The sequence below is a fragment of the Cnephaeus nilssonii genome, assembly GCF_951640355.1.
Source record: "Cnephaeus nilssonii genome assembly, chromosome: 3".
Classification (NCBI taxonomy): Eukaryota; Metazoa; Chordata; class Mammalia; order Chiroptera; family Vespertilionidae; genus Cnephaeus; species Cnephaeus nilssonii.
The window spans coordinates 47,837,318-47,858,179 of NC_137074.1; the positions used below are offsets into that span (position 1 = coordinate 47,837,318).

General features: G+C 37.0%; 1 protein-coding gene and 1 pseudogene across 3 annotated transcripts in view; one reads left to right on the forward strand and one right to left on the reverse strand.

The window, feature by feature from the left end:
• The window catches only part of IL1RAP (interleukin 1 receptor accessory protein), a gene marked incomplete at its 3' end in the record, with an annotated part of 159,883 nt that extends 142,441 nt beyond the window's left edge, over positions 1-17,442 (forward strand). The window contains exons 9-11 of one of the 2 annotated variants that reach the window (XM_079765104.1): positions 5,436-5,585; positions 6,773-6,916; positions 16,724-17,442. In XM_079765104.1, coding sequence (XP_079621230.1) covers positions 5,436-5,585; positions 6,773-6,916; positions 16,724-17,442 — 1,013 coding nt within the window. Of the gene's footprint in view, positions 1-5,435; positions 5,586-6,772; positions 6,917-9,460; positions 12,702-16,723 lie in introns of those variants that run through there. The other variant, XM_079765105.1, reaches the window with a different exon arrangement.
• On the reverse strand, positions 132-2,786 carry LOC307097217 (histone-binding protein RBBP4-like; annotated as a pseudogene). Its single transcript has 2 exons — positions 2,710-2,786; positions 132-1,471 (listed from the first exon to the last, which is right to left on the reverse strand). The product of its transcript is annotated as a histone-binding protein RBBP4-like (transcript).
• Positions 17,443-20,862: the final 3,420 nt, after the last annotated feature.

A 20,862-nucleotide genomic window follows, 5' to 3' on the forward strand; every position in this document is an offset into this window, starting at 1 on the left:
ATAGCATTGTTGATGGTACCTATTATAGAAGGATAGCTGACCAAAGTCTGTGTCTCAAAACCAACGTTAAATCAATCTCAGGATTGAGCGATAAAAAGAAGAGTCTAAAATCACATGAACGGCAGACGTATCTAAGACTCCTGTCCTAGATCCACGCGTCCTTGAGGGTCCTCGTCATTATAAGTGTCCTCTGCTATTTGCTGCACTTGCATGATAGTGGCTTCCAACACAGAACAATCACCCAAAGTTCATTGGCATTTCAGGAGAAATCAGATATCTCAGCAGTGTGACTACCATGTAAACAACAACTCCAGTGGCCCATCTTCTACATCTTCTGGGGATTGTTCCTCTCCAGTTTTATTTAAATCCCAGACATTCAGTCTGCTATCAGTACCTCTGGAAGCCAAAATAGTCTCCTTGTGAGGTGACCACTGAACCTGGAATATTTCATCCTTATATGGTTCCAAAAAAAATACAACTTAAGTTTCAGATTTATCAAATCCCACAAAGCAACAGTCTTATCAGCTGATCCTGGTGGAAAGAATGAATTCACTATAAGGATTGAAAGAAAGGCAGTTCACTTCAGCAGTGTGAGCATCAACTGAGCGGCTTGATTTGGAAGTATTATTTGGACGAATATCCCAGATTATAAGTTTCTGATCATCAGCGACTGACCCAAACAGAGACTCCTGGAGCAGATGCCAGGAAACATCTACTGCTGCATACCCTGTAAAGGCAGTCTTCACATCCATGACTTTTCCTTCCTTTGGTACAGCACTGATGTCCCACAGGCAGGTGCTGTGGTCATCTGAAGTACTAAGTAAGTGGCCACTGAAATTTGCACTTCAAGAAAGCCGTAGCCTTCCTTCTGATGTCCACGGAGACACACGTCTGGGTTGTACTCTCCAGAAGGAACTGGTTTAAAGGCTATTTTGTATAGTTGAAAACAAGAACATCATTGGATGGAGTCTTTGTTGCAATGAAGCAAGATTTCTGGGGCATATAACATGTTCTTTTATTTCTCCTTCATGGTTGATCTTGATTTCTATTTCCACTTTTCCACTTATAGAGCCCAAACCTCCAAGTTCTCCTTTCTCGCTGTTATAGGTTGAAGCATCAAACTGAGCATCATCGTTAGGGAGCTGCACACTGGCTGTCACAAGGTGGTTTTGTTTATCTACCTTGTGTGTCCCTAGACAAGTTGATGAATGCTGAAATCTTTCCCTTCTGGTCTGGTTACATCTGGAAGCCACCATGCAGTTAGGATGGGCCACTCCAGGCATGGGTCTTCACCAAATAGTAAAAAAAAGGAGTGTTCTTTTTCCATATCTTAATCACGTGTTCTTCTGCTGTGTCATCAAAGGTTGCTTCCTTGTTGGCCACGGCGGGCAGGCAAGCCAGGGGCACCCCGGGGTCTAGCCTTTCAGGAGGATTGGGGAGGCTGCAGTCACTCCCTCTGTGACCATCACCTCTATTGTTACAATACTAATCTTGAAGCATTTATCTGCTAATTCCATCAGCTTTGTCATTTCTGGATCTCTTTATACTGGCTATTTTTTTTCTAATTATGGGTCTTTTTTTTACTTTTTATTCTGCCTAGATTATTTTTTAAATGTATGTGGGACATTATACATACTACATTATTGAGTGTCTGAATTTTGTGTTTTGTTCTAGTAGTTGGTTAATTTACTTATATAACAGCTTGCTTGTTTTCTGAAGCGTTTTGCTTGTCATTGCTAGAGTAAGTCTAAAATAGCCTTTTCTCTGAGGCAGGATCGGACCTATTAACCTAACTGAGATTTCTACTTAATAATTGAGTGGTCTTAACTCAAATGTGTCCCACCCCTGCATGTGCTCCTAGAATTGTTCAGTTCCCAGCTCTCTAGTAGCTGTATCTTCCCTGATCATTTTCCCTTCACTGGTAGCTATTCTTTGTCTGACCTTGATGACGCTGTCACCCTTAATATGCAAAACTTTGTATTTTTCCAAATGCTTGTGGATTTCTAAAGCTCCGTTTCTACACAGTTTTCTTTCCATCAGGACCCAGGCCTGAATGTTCAACAGTCCTGAACTCTACTTTCTGTCGCCTCTGCTCAGCATGACTCATTAGTCATGCGGGGTTCCCCCTTCTGTGCTGCAGTCCAAAAAGTGCCTTCAGGCTATTTGCCAGGGTGATTGTGGGGCTCACCTTTTGTGTGCCCTTTCTCTCGCAGATCACACTCCTGCACTATGGGTTATTTTGGATTTGATGGAGAGAAGGCTACTCCAGTACCAATTACTCCTCTAAGATACGAAGAGGTCCAGAATGTGCAAGTTTAAATGCACTATGGTAGTAAACAAATCAGGTCTGCAGGTCAATTCAGTCATAGGTTTCTGCGTTACTATAATTTAAATAAAGCATTTTCTTTGTAATTCAGGAAAATTATCATCACTGCAGCTCCAAAAGTATTGAGAAGTCCAAGCAATTTAGTAAAGAATAGGGAGGGAATACTTGGAAGTCCAAGCAGCTGGCATTTTGGTTGGTAGACTCAAGGGACAGCAAGGTCCCAAATATGATAATGAAGATGATGAGAGTAGCTTAGGTTTCCAAGGAGAAACAAGCATGTAGACCCATAACCTGGAACAGGAAAAAATACTAGAGTTATGATGTTGGACTGGTTTCACCAAGGGTAGTTAGCTAAAAATTTAGGCTTTGAAGCTAGTTTTTACTGTAGAAATGCAAAAGGGATTGAGGGAATTCTGATCCAGGGAGTAACAGCAGAGCAAATGGCTAAATTTGGCGACATCTTGAAACGGATTATGAGTGAGACCAAAGAGAGAAGCAGTTTCAGAGCCCAATCTGATCAAAATGCATCACCTCTTCCTAATTGGAAACCCTTTAATCTGGGATTGCATCAGAGTAAAGTCTTCATGCCAAAGCATCAAACAGTACATCTGGGGCAGACAGGAAATGTGGGCTGAGGGTCACACATCCCTGCAAGCCAGCAAAGCATTATGGGAAAGCTTTTTTAGAACACTTTCTGCATGTGATTTAATCCACTTAGTAATTTAGGCTGTGGATTATTTATTTTAAGAATTCAGCTAGTTAAATAGCATTAAGAACTTCCTAATATTATCAAATGGCCCTACAGAATACAATCTGTAAATACAGCACATGTAATTGTATGATACAAAGTAAAATTTAAAATTCCTTAGAAATAAAATAGGCAGTAACAAAGGGAAGATGTCAGAGGAAAAATTATGAGGGTAATTAAACTCTTGATCATTAAGCAAGGTATTTATTGATATTTAATTTTTAAATTATTGATTGATTTGAGAAAGAGAGAGAGAAACATGGATTTGTTTTCCCACTTATTTGTGCATTGATTGGTTGATTCTTGTATGTTCCCTGACCTGGAATGAACCCACAACCTTGGCATATCCGGACAACACTCTAACCAACTGAGCTACCCAGCCAGGGCCAATATTTATTAATGTTTGAAAAATCCCGTTTCAGGTAACTGCATCCACTGACCTCTTTTTTTTCTTCCTATTATAAAATGTCGATCCAGAGGCAGCCAAAATAACTGAGCAAATAATGAAGATGACAGTGGGAATTACCCCGGTGTGCTGTTAACATAACATGTACTCAGAAATACCTAGGACACAGCAATTTTCATGCCAGCTATCCAAATTGAACTTAGTAAATTCTCAACAACTGCACTGACATAGCATCTGGCATTTATAATGGAGTTTTCTTATTTTAAAGCACCATTATTTATGGAACACATACAAACGTCCTCCATAGTAATTCTGCGCTGCTGAGTTCCAGGCTATACCTGTCACAAGATTAGTATGCTGAGTTTTGGATAATGAACTTAAAACTATGATTTGCCCTTTAATTAGAGAACTTTAGGCTGAGCTCCAGGCTGCTTTCCATTTCCCCTTAAGATAAGATACCTATTTTAAAAGAGACCTTTCCACTAGTATATGACCATTAATTGAACTTCCAGTAGTGTTGTGCAAAGATCTCTGGAATTTAGAGTCAGGGAGCCTCAATAATTCCAGCTGTGAAGGAGAGGTTTATTAGCAGGATGGTGAGATCAGTCATCTTTGAGCAATTAAACATTGTAAGTGGTGTTTGCTGAGACGAGATATAATAGAATTTTGTTCACAGCTGGCATTATTGAGGCTCCTTGACTCCAAATTCCAGAGATCTTTGTACAACACTATTGTGAAGTTGTACCTAGATGACTAAATATATAGTTTAGTGGGGACTGGGAGAGTGTGCAAAAGCAAGCTGTACACAATCTAGCTGGCTTGGTTCAGTGGATAGAGCGTTGGTCTGTGTACTAAAGGGTCCCAGGTTCGATTCCAGTCAAGGGCACATGCCCGGGTTGCAGGCTTGATCCCCAGTAGGGGGCATGCAAGAGGCAGCCAATCAATGATTTTCTCTCATCATTGATGTTTCTATCTCTCTCTTCCTCTTCCTTCCTCTCTGAAATCAATACAAAAAATATTTTTTAAAAATCTGTCCATACCTTGATATTGCAAATCAGACTTTGGACTGTGTATCCTAGAACTGTAGACCTAAGATATACTTTCAGAGCCACACACACTGACTGAGCATTTGGTGCATACCCTCTGTTTCTGCTCAATGAAAATAAATTTTTTGAAGCCTATTTCCAAATATAAAGGAGAGGGAATTAAATTTCTTCCATATGGCATTGGACAAGAGGATAAAATTAAGACAAATGGAAGAAAACACATGAAGATTTTGTTCCATTTAACTGATCCAACAATTAAAACTCTACCAGTATCATGGGCTGAATCAGGTAGTAATAAGGATTTTTATCCCAAGAGAAGGAAAAAGTAGAGGATGGAATTACACTTTTCGAAAATATTTTTGAGCCTGGCTGTTGTGGCTCAATGGTTGAGCATCTACTCATGAATTAAGAGATCAATAGTTCAAATTCCTTGTGTGGGCTCAATCTCCAATAGGGGCATGTAGGAGGCATCCTATTGATGTTTCTCTCTCATAGATGTTGCTATCTCTCTGCCCCTCTCCCTTCTTCTCTCTCTCTAAAAATCAACAAAAACACATTTTCAAAAACATTTTTGAGGAGAGTCTGGCATCCAATTGTAAATTGAATTAGATAACCTTCTAGATCCTTCCCAATGCAAAGATTCTGTTTTAATTTGTATATCATCAGTCTATTGAAATCATCTGATGGTTAAAAATGCCTTCTATGCCAATAACTGGAAACAAAAAGATAAATATTACACATCTAGTATTAAAACATAGTGGCTGACCCCTACCATATTGTCTCTGCTTGTTCACACACACACAAATCAAGTGCCTATCTCAGCTGCTTGGCTTATCCAACTATTTGCAGGATAATGGATCACACTGATCACCACGTAGACATCAATTGTTTCTTTGTTGTTTACTCCAGTGATCGCTCCAAGATACACAGTGGAACTGGCCTGTGGGTTTGGAGTCACAGTCCTGCTCGTGGTGATTCTCATTGTTGTTTACCATGTTTACTGGCTGGAGATGGTCCTATTTTACCGAGCTCATTTTGGAACAGATGAAACCATTTTAGGTGAGTAATGGGAGTTTGATGTAAATCTCTTCTAGTGTCATCTTTACAAAACATGTTGGCTCGATAAAATCTAGCTTTTCCTGGAACATTTAATCAGACTACCTTTTGTTTCAGCCCTTACTACTGAAAATCTTTCTAATACATATTATTATTTTTTCAATATGGAACATAGTCTAGATTGGCACTGTCCACATAGAACTATAATTCAAGTCACAAATGTCATTGACATTTTTTAGTTGTCATATTAGGAAAGGGAAAGTGATTTTAATAATGTATCTTTTTAACCTAAGGTGTTCAAAATATTAACATTTTAGCTGGTAATTAGTACTAAGTTAATAGAGATATTTTAGGTACTAAAAAATCTTCAAACTTCAGTATGTAGTGAATCTTATACTTACAGTGTATCTCAGTTCAGATCAGCTGCATTTCAAGTGCTCAGTATCTGCTTTGGTTGTGGCTATTGTCTTGGACAGTGCAGGTCCACACTCTGTACTCAGGGCTGATTCATGCACCCGAAGCATCAGAATCACATGGGAACTTACTGAAAACAGTATCTTAAACCAAACCCTTACTCTGAATTAGAATCTATATTTTAACACTATTCCTAAGTTGTTCATGCACTCATTGAAGTTTAAGCAGTACTGTTCTAGTGTGTAATTTCCTGGTGACAGTAGGTTTGTGGCAGGGCCACAGAACCTATGTTTTTAATGAGAGATGATTTTTATAATTAGGCAACATTGGGAAAGATTGGTTTATTGAATCTACATATATTTTTAATTATAATTATTTTCAGGTATAATTGGACCATTTCTAAAAGGTTTGCTCAATTTATAATTCTAGCATATTAGTGAGTGACATACTAGGACAGAAGACATCTTCTGCATGGTATTAATTGCCAGCACCTATGATTGACTGTTTACTTCCTGGTTCTGTTAATTAATAGTTGAATGAGCCAAGCCTCACTGATTGTCCACCATAGAAACTGAACTCAGTAAGAGGAGAGTAGAAGACACATCAGATAAAACTTGTAATTACACTTTAAAATAGCTATTTTACCTGGAAAAAATCACACTGAAATTTGTCAGATAATTCGTACATGTAAAAAAAAAATGAGAATGTCTAATTTGCAAAAGTTTGATTTAAGAAAACTTTCCTAATTTTTATTGGATCTGTGTTCTTTTTTCTAGATGGGAAAGAATATGATATTTATGTATCCTATGCAAGGAATGCTGAAGAAGAAGAATTTGTATTGCTGACCCTCCGTGGAGTTTTGGAGAATGAATTTGGATATAAGCTGTGCATCTTTGACAGAGACAGTCTGCCTGGGGGAAGTAGGTATTCAGATGAGTACAAGTGATGCTACCCTGCAAGGCAAAGGGGATCATTAGCTATGGATCATGGATGAGAATTTTGGTGCTATGAGCTTTATGTTGGCATTTTGGACTTTTAATGCCCAATTGTGTCATGTAATAGACAGAGAATCTTTAGGAATAAACTTCATCACAAGGTGTAGACTATTCAAATGCAGTTTATGGTATAAAATATTCCCCCTTCTAAGCTTTAAAAACTTGAATTCAGAAAAGTTTGGATGCACAGTGGATTAGAGCTCTATAAAATGTCATAGGTTTAAACATCCTTTTTACTCACATTTAGATTTTTAGCTAGTCTGCATTAATTTTCCCAGAATTTTTCTACAAAGACTGACTTTAAATAGTTGTACAAAGACTAAGGTTTACCCAATTTAACAAAAAATGAGTTGCAGAATAGAGTGCATGGAATTTTTCTTTATATTTCTCACTGATAATAATTAGAATATTTCCCTTTGGCATTTGCTAATTTTCTTTTCCTCACTTTTGTTTTCCAGCAAATCATCTCCACTCAAATTCTCCTTTCCCTTGGGTCAGTTTCTTCCTTTCCATCAGCTTACATGTTTCAAATATAGTTTAAAATTTTACAAAAGTCTGATGTATTCTAGTAGGTTAAAAAGAAAGAAACTTCAATTGCTGAATGTTTTAACATAAAAGTACATCTCTAATTTTCAGGTCCACCCAGTAACATACAAGGTGATGGTTCATTTGAGTCTGTTTTATAAATACATAATAGCATCCACAAACCCACTATTAATCTTTGTACTGTTAAAATGTATGCAATGTCTCTAACATTCAGCACAACAAACTAATTTTCTGTTTAAATACTGTTTACATTAATCACTAATCACTTCACATTTTTTAAATGTCATATGGATAATTGTGAATAGCCTCAATTTAAGTCTCATACAGAACAGACTGGTTTATTCTCATGTTGAAATAGCTGGACCACTTATCTCCCAATCATCACCCAAAAGTCCATCTTGCTTGTGTTCCGCAGTGGACATCTCTTTTAGTATAATTTTGCCAGGAAATGAGGGCTTGATTATATAGTTACAGGATAAATTCCGCTCATTTTAAGACTTAAAATTCTAAATCATTTATTTACTCACCCATTTGTTCATTTATGCAGCTGTTCAACAAATATTTATCTATTGTGTAAAACATTATATAAAGATTCACAGTATAACAACAATGTAAGACCCTCCAATAGGGGTTGATAGTTCTTTGAAGAATTCAAGTTCTACATAATTACTTTTGCATCCTGCGTTGATGGTTGATCCTTGTGATCGTTCATGTTTTCCCTGCTCTTCTTATTGAGACCTCTTTGCCTGTGGGTCTCTTACCATGCCTACACATGGTCCACCTCCAGCAACACTACTTGGGGTAGACAATTGCTTATTCCTGGATTCTCCTCCCAGGCTGCTCATGCTATTTTAATAGAAAGTTTCCCCCCACTGCCTCTTTTTCTATGAAGATTAAGGAATAAAATGATGGCTTAGGAAAGTATGGTAAGTCATGAAATAGTTTTCCACAACACTAGTGCCTTCCCTGGAGTTGACTCCTATCTAAACCCCAGGTAAAGAGTTATACTGTCCTTGGTAAGCAAGTTCAAGATGGATTATTCCCAAGAATTTAGTGACAGGAGCTACTCAAAGCCCCTGACAGAAAAATAAAATTAAAGGTACATTTCCATGTTCTTGCTCTTCCTTCTTTTCTGACCTGAAGAAAGCATTTGCCTGGTGTGAAGGCAGACAGATCAGCCAGCAGCTGCTGAAACACATGGCTTCCTCGTAATGATAGGAGTTGAAGCAGAAAGATCCAGGGATTAATTTAGCCCCTGAGCAGAGAGTAGAATAGAAAGCTGAGCTGGGGATGTGATGCCAGCCAAAATGCCATTACATTGGCTAGATGTTTTTTAAAGTTCTTATTGGAATGACATTCTAGTTGGGGCGTGTTTGATAATAGAGTGGGACCTTTTTTTAAAAAAAAAAAATGAAGATTCTTGCTCTTGCTGTTCTGTATCTGTGAAAATGAATTTCTATGATTTTTTTTACTCTCTAGTGTATATATTACTGAATGCTCATGGGCCCTGGGGAGTTGATGCATGGGTATCTGTGGGGAGAAGGCTCAGGAGCTGCTTTGGATAGGACACAACATGCCACATGGTTTGAAAAAAAAAATTTCAGTACCACCATTCTATTCCTTGATGTCCCAACTAATGCTTTTAAAACCCAATGCCATGGAAGCACATTTGGCTTCAGTTCTGTGTGGAATTCTTTTTGGGTTGGAATGTGTGCACATAGTTTCTATTCTTCCTGAGGAGAGTGGCATTTAGTGAGCAGTGTAAAAGGATCTAAGAATGTGGTTGTTCAAAGTGTTCTTGGTCAGAAGTTTCACCTCAACTCTCAGGCTGATGTCCTAAGTTTCCAACATTTGCTCCTCAATCCCCATGCTTTTTGGGGAGTTCTTGGCCAACACTAATCCCCATGGTGTTTTCTTTCCCAGTTGTCACAGATGAGACCTTGAGCTTCATTCAGAAAAGCAGACGCCTCCTGGTTGTCCTAAGCCCCAACTACGTGCTCCAGGGAACCCAAGCCCTCCTGGAGCTCAAGGCTGGCCTAGAAAACATGGCCTCTCGGGGAAACATCAACGTCATTTTAGTACAGTACAAAGCTGTAAAGGAGACGAAGGTGAAAGAGCTGAAGAGGGCTAAGACGGTGCTCACGGTCATTAAATGGAAAGGGGAGAAATCCAAGTATCCTCAGGGCAGGTTCTGGAAGCAGCTGCAGGTGGCCATGCCAGTGAAGAAAAGTTCCAGGTGGTCTAGAAGTGGAGAGCAGGGTCTCTCCTACTCATCTTTGAAAAATGTATGAAAGGGACAATGAAAGTGGTAAACAGAGCCCAGGGTACCCCAGGAAGGAAGAAACCTTCTTGATACCCAATGTATTGTTTCATGGACAGAAAACAATTCTATGGAAGCCTCCCCATAGGGATAAATTCAGGGTGACTGGTTGTGTTTCCTCAGGCAATACTAAGGTTTAGAATGATCATGCCACCAGTCTGTTACCAGTGTCCAATGACACTATGTTCTTTGCAGGTAAAGACTTGGCTGATGTGAATTTTTTATTCTGCATCTTCTAATCCCTGTTCTTACATCTCTCTCTCTCTCTCTCTCTCTCTCTCTCTCTCTCTCTCTCTCTCTCTCTCTCTCTCTCTCTCTCATTTTAACATTATAGGGCTGCCTTTGCCTATAGTTTGAAAGACCCCTTAAAGATAAGTCATCTGTTAATAGGGTCATTATGAGTTTCCAAGTATAGTTTTCGTCTTCTTTTATTATTTTTCATCTATTAAAAAGATAATCAGGGTTTAAATATACTTTAGCTGGATAAGGATCTCTTTTGCTCATTCTGCTGTACCACAAACCATCACAGTAAGACTGACACCCACTTGGATGATACAAAGCAGTATTACTGAAAATTATTCTTATAATTGATTTAAAGATTCTTATAATTGATTTATAATTGCCTGCATTTTCTCCTATTATATCCCCATGTGTCCCCTATCTCAGGTAATTGATGGCATGTTTATCAACTTGAAAAATATAATTTTTTATTATAGTAAACTTCTGAATATCTGTAGGTCAACCCATGTTTATCATTCCATCTTCCCTCTCTACTGTAACTTGCTTATATTGGACACCCAGAGTTTACAGGTGGCTCCACACTTGGTTCAGTCTGATAGGAAGCTTCTCATAATGGTGCTAATAGAGTGAGATAATGGCAAATTTCTTTGAGGGCATTTTCTGGCTTGTGAGAAAAGAGCAGAGCAGGGTGTTTGGCCATTTGTCTTTTAATCTCAGCCTTATTAATGTGAATATTAGGAAAGTGATTTCTCATCACTTGTTTCTGTCTTCTCATTTTAAAGTGTGGAAGTTAAATTCAGTGACCTTGAGAGCTGCTTTTAGCATTAATACTTTAAAAGGATTAGCTGAACCCCTGGTATTGTCCCTATTTTGTTCACTCACTCCAAACAAGTCAGCTGAAAGATCACTGTCAATGTAACTTGTTTTAGTTTTTTTTTTAAGTAAAGTATCACTGTTTTAAGACTTGGAAAAGTGAAAACTTAGTCTAGAGTTTACAAGTGAAATATAAATACATATATATGTGCATATATTTATATATACACATAAAATTATATACATATGTGTATCTAAGTTGCATATAGATACACATTAATTATATATGTATATATACACATATATACATACATGAATTATATTTGCATGTATATATATATATGTGTATAAATATATATATGCATATTACTTTAGTCATTAGCACAGTACTACAAGCCACTAGAATTCTTGTCCAGTCTTTAAATTGTTTTTACTGTAATGCTTTTGTGTTAGTGTTTTCTACACATTAACATTATTTGTGATTTCACAGATCATAGTGGTAGCTATTGTTAGTTCTTGCCTTTCCTAAATTAGTGTGCATAATTTATTCCTGCTAGAGCTGATCTGGGTTCAGTGGAATCTGTTGTGCACAGATCTTCCATGGTCACTGCTAAGCAATAGCCAGTCCTCTGGCATTATTTGATCATCTACTATGTTTGAGGCACATATACTTAACAACTAAGCTATGTGAATCTTAGTGCTCAACTACTAGAGAAATAAATCGCTATTTGGACTATTGAGTAATAAAAAAAAGAAAAGAGAAAAAGCCTATAAATGAGCCTGAGTATCCTATGAAACACCATTATTCATAATTTAAGGAAATCCTTATTCAGTAGTATGAATGTTATTAAGCAATTCTAAAACTATCTCTTACATTTAAAAGTCCTTCAGCAGATTTCTTTATAGAGGAGTTATTGATTATTTTAGTAATAAAAGCATGGATTCTTGACTATAAAACTGTTCTAGAAGTCATTCTGGAATCTAACATTTTTAGCCTTATTAATGCTTTTCCTTGCTACAAACCACAATTACTCCTCCTATTAATCCTTCATTCACAAGACCAGGGGAGACTTGACTCCAGATAAGCTTTGTATTTCAAATTCTTGCATTAGCTTTAGGTAAATGGGTAGGGGGGGACAATCCCATCACCAAGGGTCCATTCTCTTGCCAATACTGCATTCTTTTTGCACTTTTGAATTTAATATTTATCCCAACTGCTCTTCTGTGCCCCTAGAAACATCTTGACATTTTCCCCCTATTTATATTCTTGTCTTTGGTACTGAGCTTTTCTAAATGCTAAAATCAAAAGCATCTCAAATTTCCATGATGTGTCTCATTCTAAGATAATTTTTCAAGATTTTTTGTTTGTTTTTTATGTCCCCAGAAGATGCCTAATACAGAATATTTGAAGGAGAAGGGGAATCATAATTTAGAGAGCAGGAAGAATTTTCTTTCTCATGTTAAACCAAAACAAAACATGTCTCTAAGGTTATAAAAAACCTTAATGGTTTCACATATGGGATGTAAAGACCTTCTGCACCCAAGTTAACAAAGGACCATGATGTAGAATGTCTAATTACACAATAATATAAAATTTATTTAATTCTCTTCTGTATTATAACTTAGATGATTCTCAGGATTCTAATAAATAAGCATTCCATTGTGTTGGGGAGCAAAAGCATCACTCCACTTGTTAATTATGCATTTTCTTTCCATAGGTTTTAATATTTTAAGATTATCTTTTTATTTTATTCATAAACTTTTGTATTTTCCATTTTTTATTTGATTTGTAAATTTGTTTATTTTAAAAATAAACCATTTATTTTCAGCTTTGAATTTTATTTTGTGCATGTGTTTTATGTCTTTATTTTCATGTTTGGGCATAAGAAATGAAAATAAAAATAATGATACATGTAAAAAATTTATAAATTACACTAATTAGGTTTTTCTTTTGAGAGAAATCTGAAAAGATGGGAATTTCATCTCAAGAATTTTTTTTTACATGTGAGTAAAAGAGTTACTTAAGTAAAATGCATGACACTAATATACTAGGGGTGTGTGTGTGCGCGCGCATTTGTGTGTGTGTGTGTGTGTGTGTGTGTGTGTGTGTGTGTGTGTGTGTTTAGATAGCCATAGAGACAGGGAAAAAGAGGCAAGAGAGGAACAGGGAGGAGAGAAAGAGAAGTTCTTTCAAAACAAAAACACAGTCTGTTATTTTTTTTGTTCAACTTGGAACTTGGGTAGTTTATAGAAATATCTTACCTTTTATAGGCTTTAATGCAACCCCAGCACAGTTGTTTTGGAATGAAATAAGTTAATTAATACTATGAACTTAGTTAATAGAAGATAATTTGGATGAATGGATAAAAAATTCATTTATATCACATTTCAAATAAATCAGATAAATATTTGGAAATGTATTTTCTTTTGAGTTAATAATATTAAATTCATAAAGACAAGGAAGCCTTCTTTAAATTGTTTTCCTGTTCACTTATCCTAAGGATATTTATTGAGTTCTTATAACTAAACTGGTTAGATGAGTAAACATTTTTCTACTGAAAATTTTTTCACTTTCAAGGCTATCTCCAAAGACTTAGGATCAATGGATGGGGATTATATGGAAACAGACTTCTACTCAATTGGGAAATGACTTAACAGCAGAATTGAACAATAATGTATTTCACTATCTTTGGGGAGGCTGGGCCCCCGTTACTAGAGGTGTACAAGCAGAGACTTAATGAATCATATTAAGATTTTGTATATGGGCTTTCCTCATTAGATAAGTGATGATGAGTCTGAAGTTTCTTCCAACTCTGGACATATTAAACGACCTCCGAGGACATAGTGGTGACTAGTTTCAATAACAACAGTGTCCATATCAGTAGTTTGGTTATTGCGGTTACCTGGCTATTCCTGACCTTGTTAAAAACACTCAAGTACTTTATTCAGTTATTCACTGATGTCACTAAGTCTTTGACACAAGTAAAGTCACAATATGATACTATTCAAAAATTAGCCTGTCTTATTTCTCTGTTTCTACCCAAGAGATAGAAAGTATTTTTAACAATGGGCTATGACAGTGGTCGGCAAACCGCGGCTCGCGAGCCACATGAGACTCTTTGGCCCCTTGAGTGTTCTAACACCACTTCTTCAAAATAGACTCACCCAGGCTGAAAACCGACTTCTGTGCATGGACCACGAAGTTTCAATTGCACTGTACGAGCACGCCCGCACGTGGTATTTTGTGGAAGAGCCACACTCAAGGGGCCAAAGAGCCGCATGTGGCTCACGAGCCGTAGTTTGCCTACCACTGGGCTAGGAGATTAAGTGTTTCAATAACATTCTTTATCCGCCTGTATTTAAAACTAAATAGAAAGAATTTTTTAAACTTATGATTCATAAATTCACATACTAAGATGATTCTATAAAGTTACCATCAAAAATTGATTCAGATTCAATTAACATCAGTCCATACCTCATTTTAATATTGTTTTTCCTAGACATTTACATTTTGGTATCTCTAATTTGTTTAACAATCTTCCAAATTTGGTCTCACTTTATGTATTTTATAGATGGATAAATTCATAATTAAAGATATTAAGATAAAAACAGATAATTGGAGAGATCAATATTTAAATTCAGTTCTATCTTCCAAATTAGGTGCCCCTCCCCCCATATTTCATTACACTTCAAGTTTTAAGAAAGCGAGAGAGAGAGAGAGAGAGAGAGAGAGAGAGAAAGAGAGAGAGGCTTGTTACTGTTTCATACACCTATAACTTAGCCAAAGAACAAAATTGCAGCCCTAGTTTAATAGTAGGGGAATTTCAGAGAAGCTATGAATTTTAACAGCAGGGATCTTCTTTCTTGAAGAATTCTAGTCCAGAAAATTATTTGAAAACCAATCTACTATCACACAAAAAGCCAATCTCATCATCCTACAGCCACACGTCATTTTTTTTTGAGCCAAACAGAATAAAGACCTAATTTACAACTTCCTCTCCAATAATCTTCAGCATTAAAATAAAAATAATTTGCATCCTCATATAGGAAGTATTGACAATCTGCAAGACATTAAAATATGCCATAAAGGATATAGCTTCTTTTAAAGTACCTTGTGAAGACCCCTAGGTACAGATAGCCCAACCCCCACCTGAGAAGCATCTCCTACATCCATTCCTCAAAGTCTGGAATTTAACCATACATATCTATTTCTTTAGCATTTCCCTCTTTCAAATGGAAACCCCACACTTTTCAGGTAATACTAATAATTTTTTTTAAAAAGCCACACACTCTCTCTTTTAGAGGATCTATGATACTGTTTTGTTTTCAACAGTTGGATTCCCAGGGGCTACTTTGAAGTGTAACACACACACACACACACACACACAAACACACGCATGCGCGTGTGCGCGCGCGCACACACTCACATATACACACATGATTTGAGTGCATAAGTTTTTTGTGATGAAAAACTATCCATGTTGTTTTAAGGGTATATTGTATTTATCAAGAGACAGAAGAAGCAGTAGACATCCTACTCTCATAGTGTCAAGTTTATGAAAGGTGGGCTACATAAGATTCTGAGCAGAACTGGACAGAACAAAGGTGTTTACAAAACATGCCTGCACGTGCACATGACCTTTGAAGATAAGTGATAGATTTTTCTTATAAGATTGAAACAAGAATTCTCAAAACACTCTGCTCTCTTGATAAATCCAGTTCAAAGGTCTTAAAAATTGCTCTTCCAATTTCCCTTCAAAATCATGTTAAATTCACTAATTGAAAAGAAATAATATGGTAAAAAACATAGCTCCTTCATTCCTGTCAAATTCACGATGATCAATTTCACTGCAAACTTTCAGCTTGTCTTCACAAACTAAAATATCTCTCCATGACTATTTCACCCCTGGCCCCTAACACATAGGTACTCAACCTCATAGTATGTCTATAGCACCTGTTTTCAGAGTTGACAATGGCTGTGATTTATACATTTGGAATTCTTTTCCTTCAGAAAATAACATTGTTTAAGCTCTTAAATGTAACAGTGAGTTAAGCACTGCATTTATCTCAAGAACTTTCCTATTGGGATCTGTTCAAATCCACCTCAGTAACTATTAGAATTAAATGCTTTGCCAGAAAACTTAATTAATTGACTGGATCTTACCTATTGTCAATGCTCTTGCCCCTTTAATTTATTGTTAAACCATACACACACGCGCACACACACACACATAAATTTTAAAAAAGGAATTTGGGTTGACACCAAGGTCAGTACTATAAACTGTCTGATGTTGTATCAAAAAATATTAAGTATCAAGATATATATGTGGATCTTAGAAGATGGTAATTCCCTTTGCTATTTGGGGATCAGACTATGTCTGGATCACTTTGTTCAGTACTGTTCAAGATACTATTCTTAAGAAACACATACATAAACTGAATATTATACAGAGGCAAATGCTAAAAGTAGGGAACAGACTTGATACCATGTCAAATGAGTAATAAGGTAAAAATCCTGAAGTTATTTAAAATAGATATGAGAATAAAATACAGTGAGATCACAATAGTTGCAATATTTCAAATATTTAAGGATGCTGATCTAGTACCACCAGATAAAAGTGATAGAGAAGAATATTTCAAACCAAGAAATATTTTACAAACAGAGCAGAAATGAGTTTCTAGTTTCAGAAATGGTTAACTTCTCATCTTTGAAGATTTATTCATTGCTTGTCCTTTGTAGGAGAGACCAATGATGAGCTGAAACTTGTGTATGTTTTCACTAGGCGTTATGCTATCCTTCCATTTTCCTGTAGATACGGTGGAAGCAGTTTTTGACTTCATTCAGAGGAGCCGAAGGATGATTGTTGTCCTGAGCCCAGACTATGTGACAGAAAAGAGCATCAGCATGCTGGAATTTAAACTGGGTGTCATGTGCCAGAACTCCATTGCCACCAAGCTCATTGTGGTTGAGTATCGTCCCCTTGAGCATCCACACCCAGGCATCCTGCAGCTGAAGGAGTCTGTGTCTTTTGTGAGCTGGAAAGGAGAAAAATCCAAACACTCTGGCTCTAAATTCTGGAAGGCATTGCGGTTAGCTCTTCCCCTGAGAAGTCTGAGTGCCAGCTCTGGCTGGAATGAGAGCTGTTCTTCTCAGTCTGACATCAGTCTGGACCATGTTCAAAGGCGGAGAAGTCGTTTGAAAGAGCCCCCAGAACTCCAGAGCTCAGGGAGAGCTGCAGGTGCCTCTCCTGCCTCAGGCACAATGTCTAAACACAGAGGAAAACCTTCTGCAGCCTGTCGCTGCTGTGTCACCTACTGTGAAGGAGAGAGTCACCTTAGGAGCAAGAGCCGGGCAGAGATCCACACGCAGCCGCAATGGGAGACACACCTCTGTAAGCCTGCTCCCCAAGAGTCAGAAACTCAATGGATACAAAATGGTACCAGATTGGAAAGCCCTGTTCCCCAGATCTCAGCCCTTGCTCTTCACCATTTCACGGATTTATCTAATAACAATGACTTTTATATCTTATAATTACTATGTGGTGGGTGGTGGCTGCTGCCTCTACCAGCTCTCTTTGTATCATGAAACCATGGGAATAATTGACATTTTTATCAACTAATGGACTAGCAGATTGTGTTCCCCCTTTATTGATTTTATAAACTATTTATTTCTAGGAGACAAAAGACCTGAAGAACCTGCATCCAGAATTATTGCCTCTAATGGCCTCAGAAGAGCACACTCTTCTTGGCCCCTAGAAGGTCAGTATGTGCAAGTCACCTAAAGTCACCCCTGTCTTCCCCAATGGTTTAAAACTGAGCAAAGAATTTAAATGTTTTCTTTGAGCTTGTTGATCAACCTCTCATGTTATGAGTCAGTCAGGTGTACTTGGACCATGACACAAGGTACATATATCCAAAGGAGCATTATGGAAAGGGGTTTATTCTAGTGGAAGCTGTAGGACTAAGGGCAACAGAAAACCTATAACACATTTTCCCCGGGAGAACCAAACATACCCACACAGGGATGCATGGTGTTCTCTGTCTCACTGTAAACTAGTGTTCTCTAAACTGCCTCAAGTTGTTAGCATCAATAAACTTATATTTTTATGTGATTTCATTTGTACTAAGAAATTTTTACCCTTTTCTCTCTCTTCTCTACTTTTTATGGCTTTCAAATTCATATGTGAAGAGTCTTTCTTCCATTTCAGGAAATCAAGCTTTGGTTTAGATGTTAGGAAAGCTGAGATATCTCTTCAGTTTCTTTCTAATATATATTAGGAGATATCTGAGAAAGGACCAAAAGAAAGTGAGAAAATGTTTCAAATGAAACAGAAGTTTACACAAAAATCTCATTATAGTTTTAGAACTGATAGCAGAAAAATTATTCAGTATTGTTAGGGGTTTAGCGTAGAGTTTTGTGCATGAATCCCTTCTTCCCATTCAGGATTCTGAGAAGGGGTCATCAACTTAAGTGCCTACAAGAATCAGAAGGTAAGGAAAAGAAAAAAGGGGGCCATATATAAGCATGATATACATACTCTCCACGAAGGCCTCATATATAGAGAGACATAGGTACAGTTACGTGGTTCTTCACTCTAAACACTTTAAAACAATGGTAGGAGGTATATAGTAGTTGACCCGCCAGTCAGGGAGGTAATATAGATTATTGGGTATGTAGATAATTGGAGTATTTGTTTGTTTGTTTTTTAAGGGAGTAGCCTCTACTAAGCTCCATCTTCATTTTGTCATTGATTTAGCCACATTGTTGGCAAATAGTTGTTTTTAAGAAAAATCTAAAAGTTCAGATGTTTATGTAATTTCTTATTTATGAGATGGCTTAAACTTAAAAAAAAAAAAGAAAAAGAAAGAAAGCGAAGAACCAACCAAAGTACATGATCACATATTCAGCCTGAGGCCCACTAGTTTGTAATTTAAGAACTACAATATTCACCCCAAAAAATGTAAGTCCAAATGCCCTGGCAATCCTAGATAAGAGAAAAGAGAAGCCAATAATAAAAGATGTTTATTTTCTTTCTAAATTGAAAATATCTGAACCCTCAGAATAGGACTGATCTAACCTACCTGTCCTCTGAAAATAGTGTGCCTTACATTTACTCTGTAGAGGTTTCCTGTCTGGTGAGTCTACTGTAAGAAAATTCAAAGCACAATCTACTCCTCCTGAACAGAAACAGAATAGAAAGAGCTAAAACTATACTACACAGGAACCATCAATATATTAGTCTAAGCTACTAATGAGCTATGGCCCAATAAGAGTCAGGCTTTCCCATTCTCCTATTCTGAATGAAGGGTGGAGAAAAAAACTGCAAGTTTTATCTCTATACTTCTCTTAGACTTAGAGAAAAAAGCAGATCTCTTCTCTGATGAAACAAAAAAACTGTTAGGTCCTTTTCCTGTTCAAACAAAAAAAGATGAAATAATAAGGACCCTCCAGAGTAAATGTGACTAATCATGGAACTTCTAATGAAAAATGACAGGTCACTCTACCTAAATACCCAGCAGGAAATGGTTGAAGCACAACCCATGTTATATGCTGTATTCCTTCTTGAAGAGATTAATCCATCTTTGATGTGTGTTCAAGGATCTTCACTTGGAAGGCAGCAGTTTCTCTCCAAATCTGTTAATAGTGGGTAATGAAAGTCACTCCATATCCTAAGAAGGAAGAGAATGTTTTTATCCATAATCAGTCTTATTCCTGAACTAGAAACCCAGTACACGAAATCCGTGCACTGGTAGGATCCTTAGTGGCTGCTGGCTGCAGGCTGCCAGCTGCAGGCTGCTGACCCGGGGCCTCCCTTCCTTCCCCCCGATGGCCCCGCCCCCTGGTCAAACTCCCAGAAGAACTCCTGGTTCAAGGGACAATTTGCATACCACACTTTTATTATATAGGATTGTTTTTTAGTGAAGAAAAATAAATGAAAAGACTCTTGGCAGAGGTATGAAAATGAAACATGAGCTCTTATGAACAAGTAGTGATATAATTGTGGTGTTCTCAGTATAAGTACAGTGTAAGCAGTATAAAGTCATGCTTTTTGGCATTAACTATACAGGGATCAAAAAGATAATAGACCATACTTTTATTACATAAACAAAGGCCAGAAAGTTATGTTATTAGTACCTGACCCAACATTCTACAATTGAATGGAATATTCAGTGCCATATATTTCAGTGAGGCAAATGGTAATAAAATAAAATTTCCTCATGGGTCATATATATATTCATAATTGAAATAGGATTGTAAGTTAAGTGGGTATTATTTACATAGAAATATTACCTATTTAGCGGCACAAGTTTTCAGTCAAGTAGAGATGAATGTGAGTTACGCTTCTCTCCTAACAGTTTGACTATGGGCTATCTGGACCTTAATCTCCTGCTAGCTAAAATGAAGATAATATTGTTAACCTTACTGGGATTTGTGGGCATTAAAAATATAATGCATATAAGTGCTTAGCACATTGTAATTGCTCAGTAAGTGTTGGCCAATACTATACCACTTTCATGGCTGCATAAACTTACCTTTGAATGATAATTTATGGCTTAGAAATTGATTTTACATACATCAATATTTTTTTACTCTAACAAAATGCACAAAAGCAGTACAGAACAGGAACTTATTTTCCAAGGTAAGTGATTTTTCTAATGACAGCCAATTAGTGACAGGGTTGGGCTTCTAATCTAAGCATATTACACCTCATCTGGTGCCAATTCTAGAATTATTCCTGTAAGATTCAAATGGGAGTATTTTTATTACTAAGTCACCCAATTAGAACTAGTTAATCTGAACTATTATGTATTCAGATAAAAATGGCAGTTAATGTAAACCCACACACAAAATGCCATATTAATTTTCTGATGGGTTATCTGGCCCTGTCATATTAGGATTTTATATAATTCAATTTTTAAAGATTGTAACATTTGTTTAAGCAACTTAAAA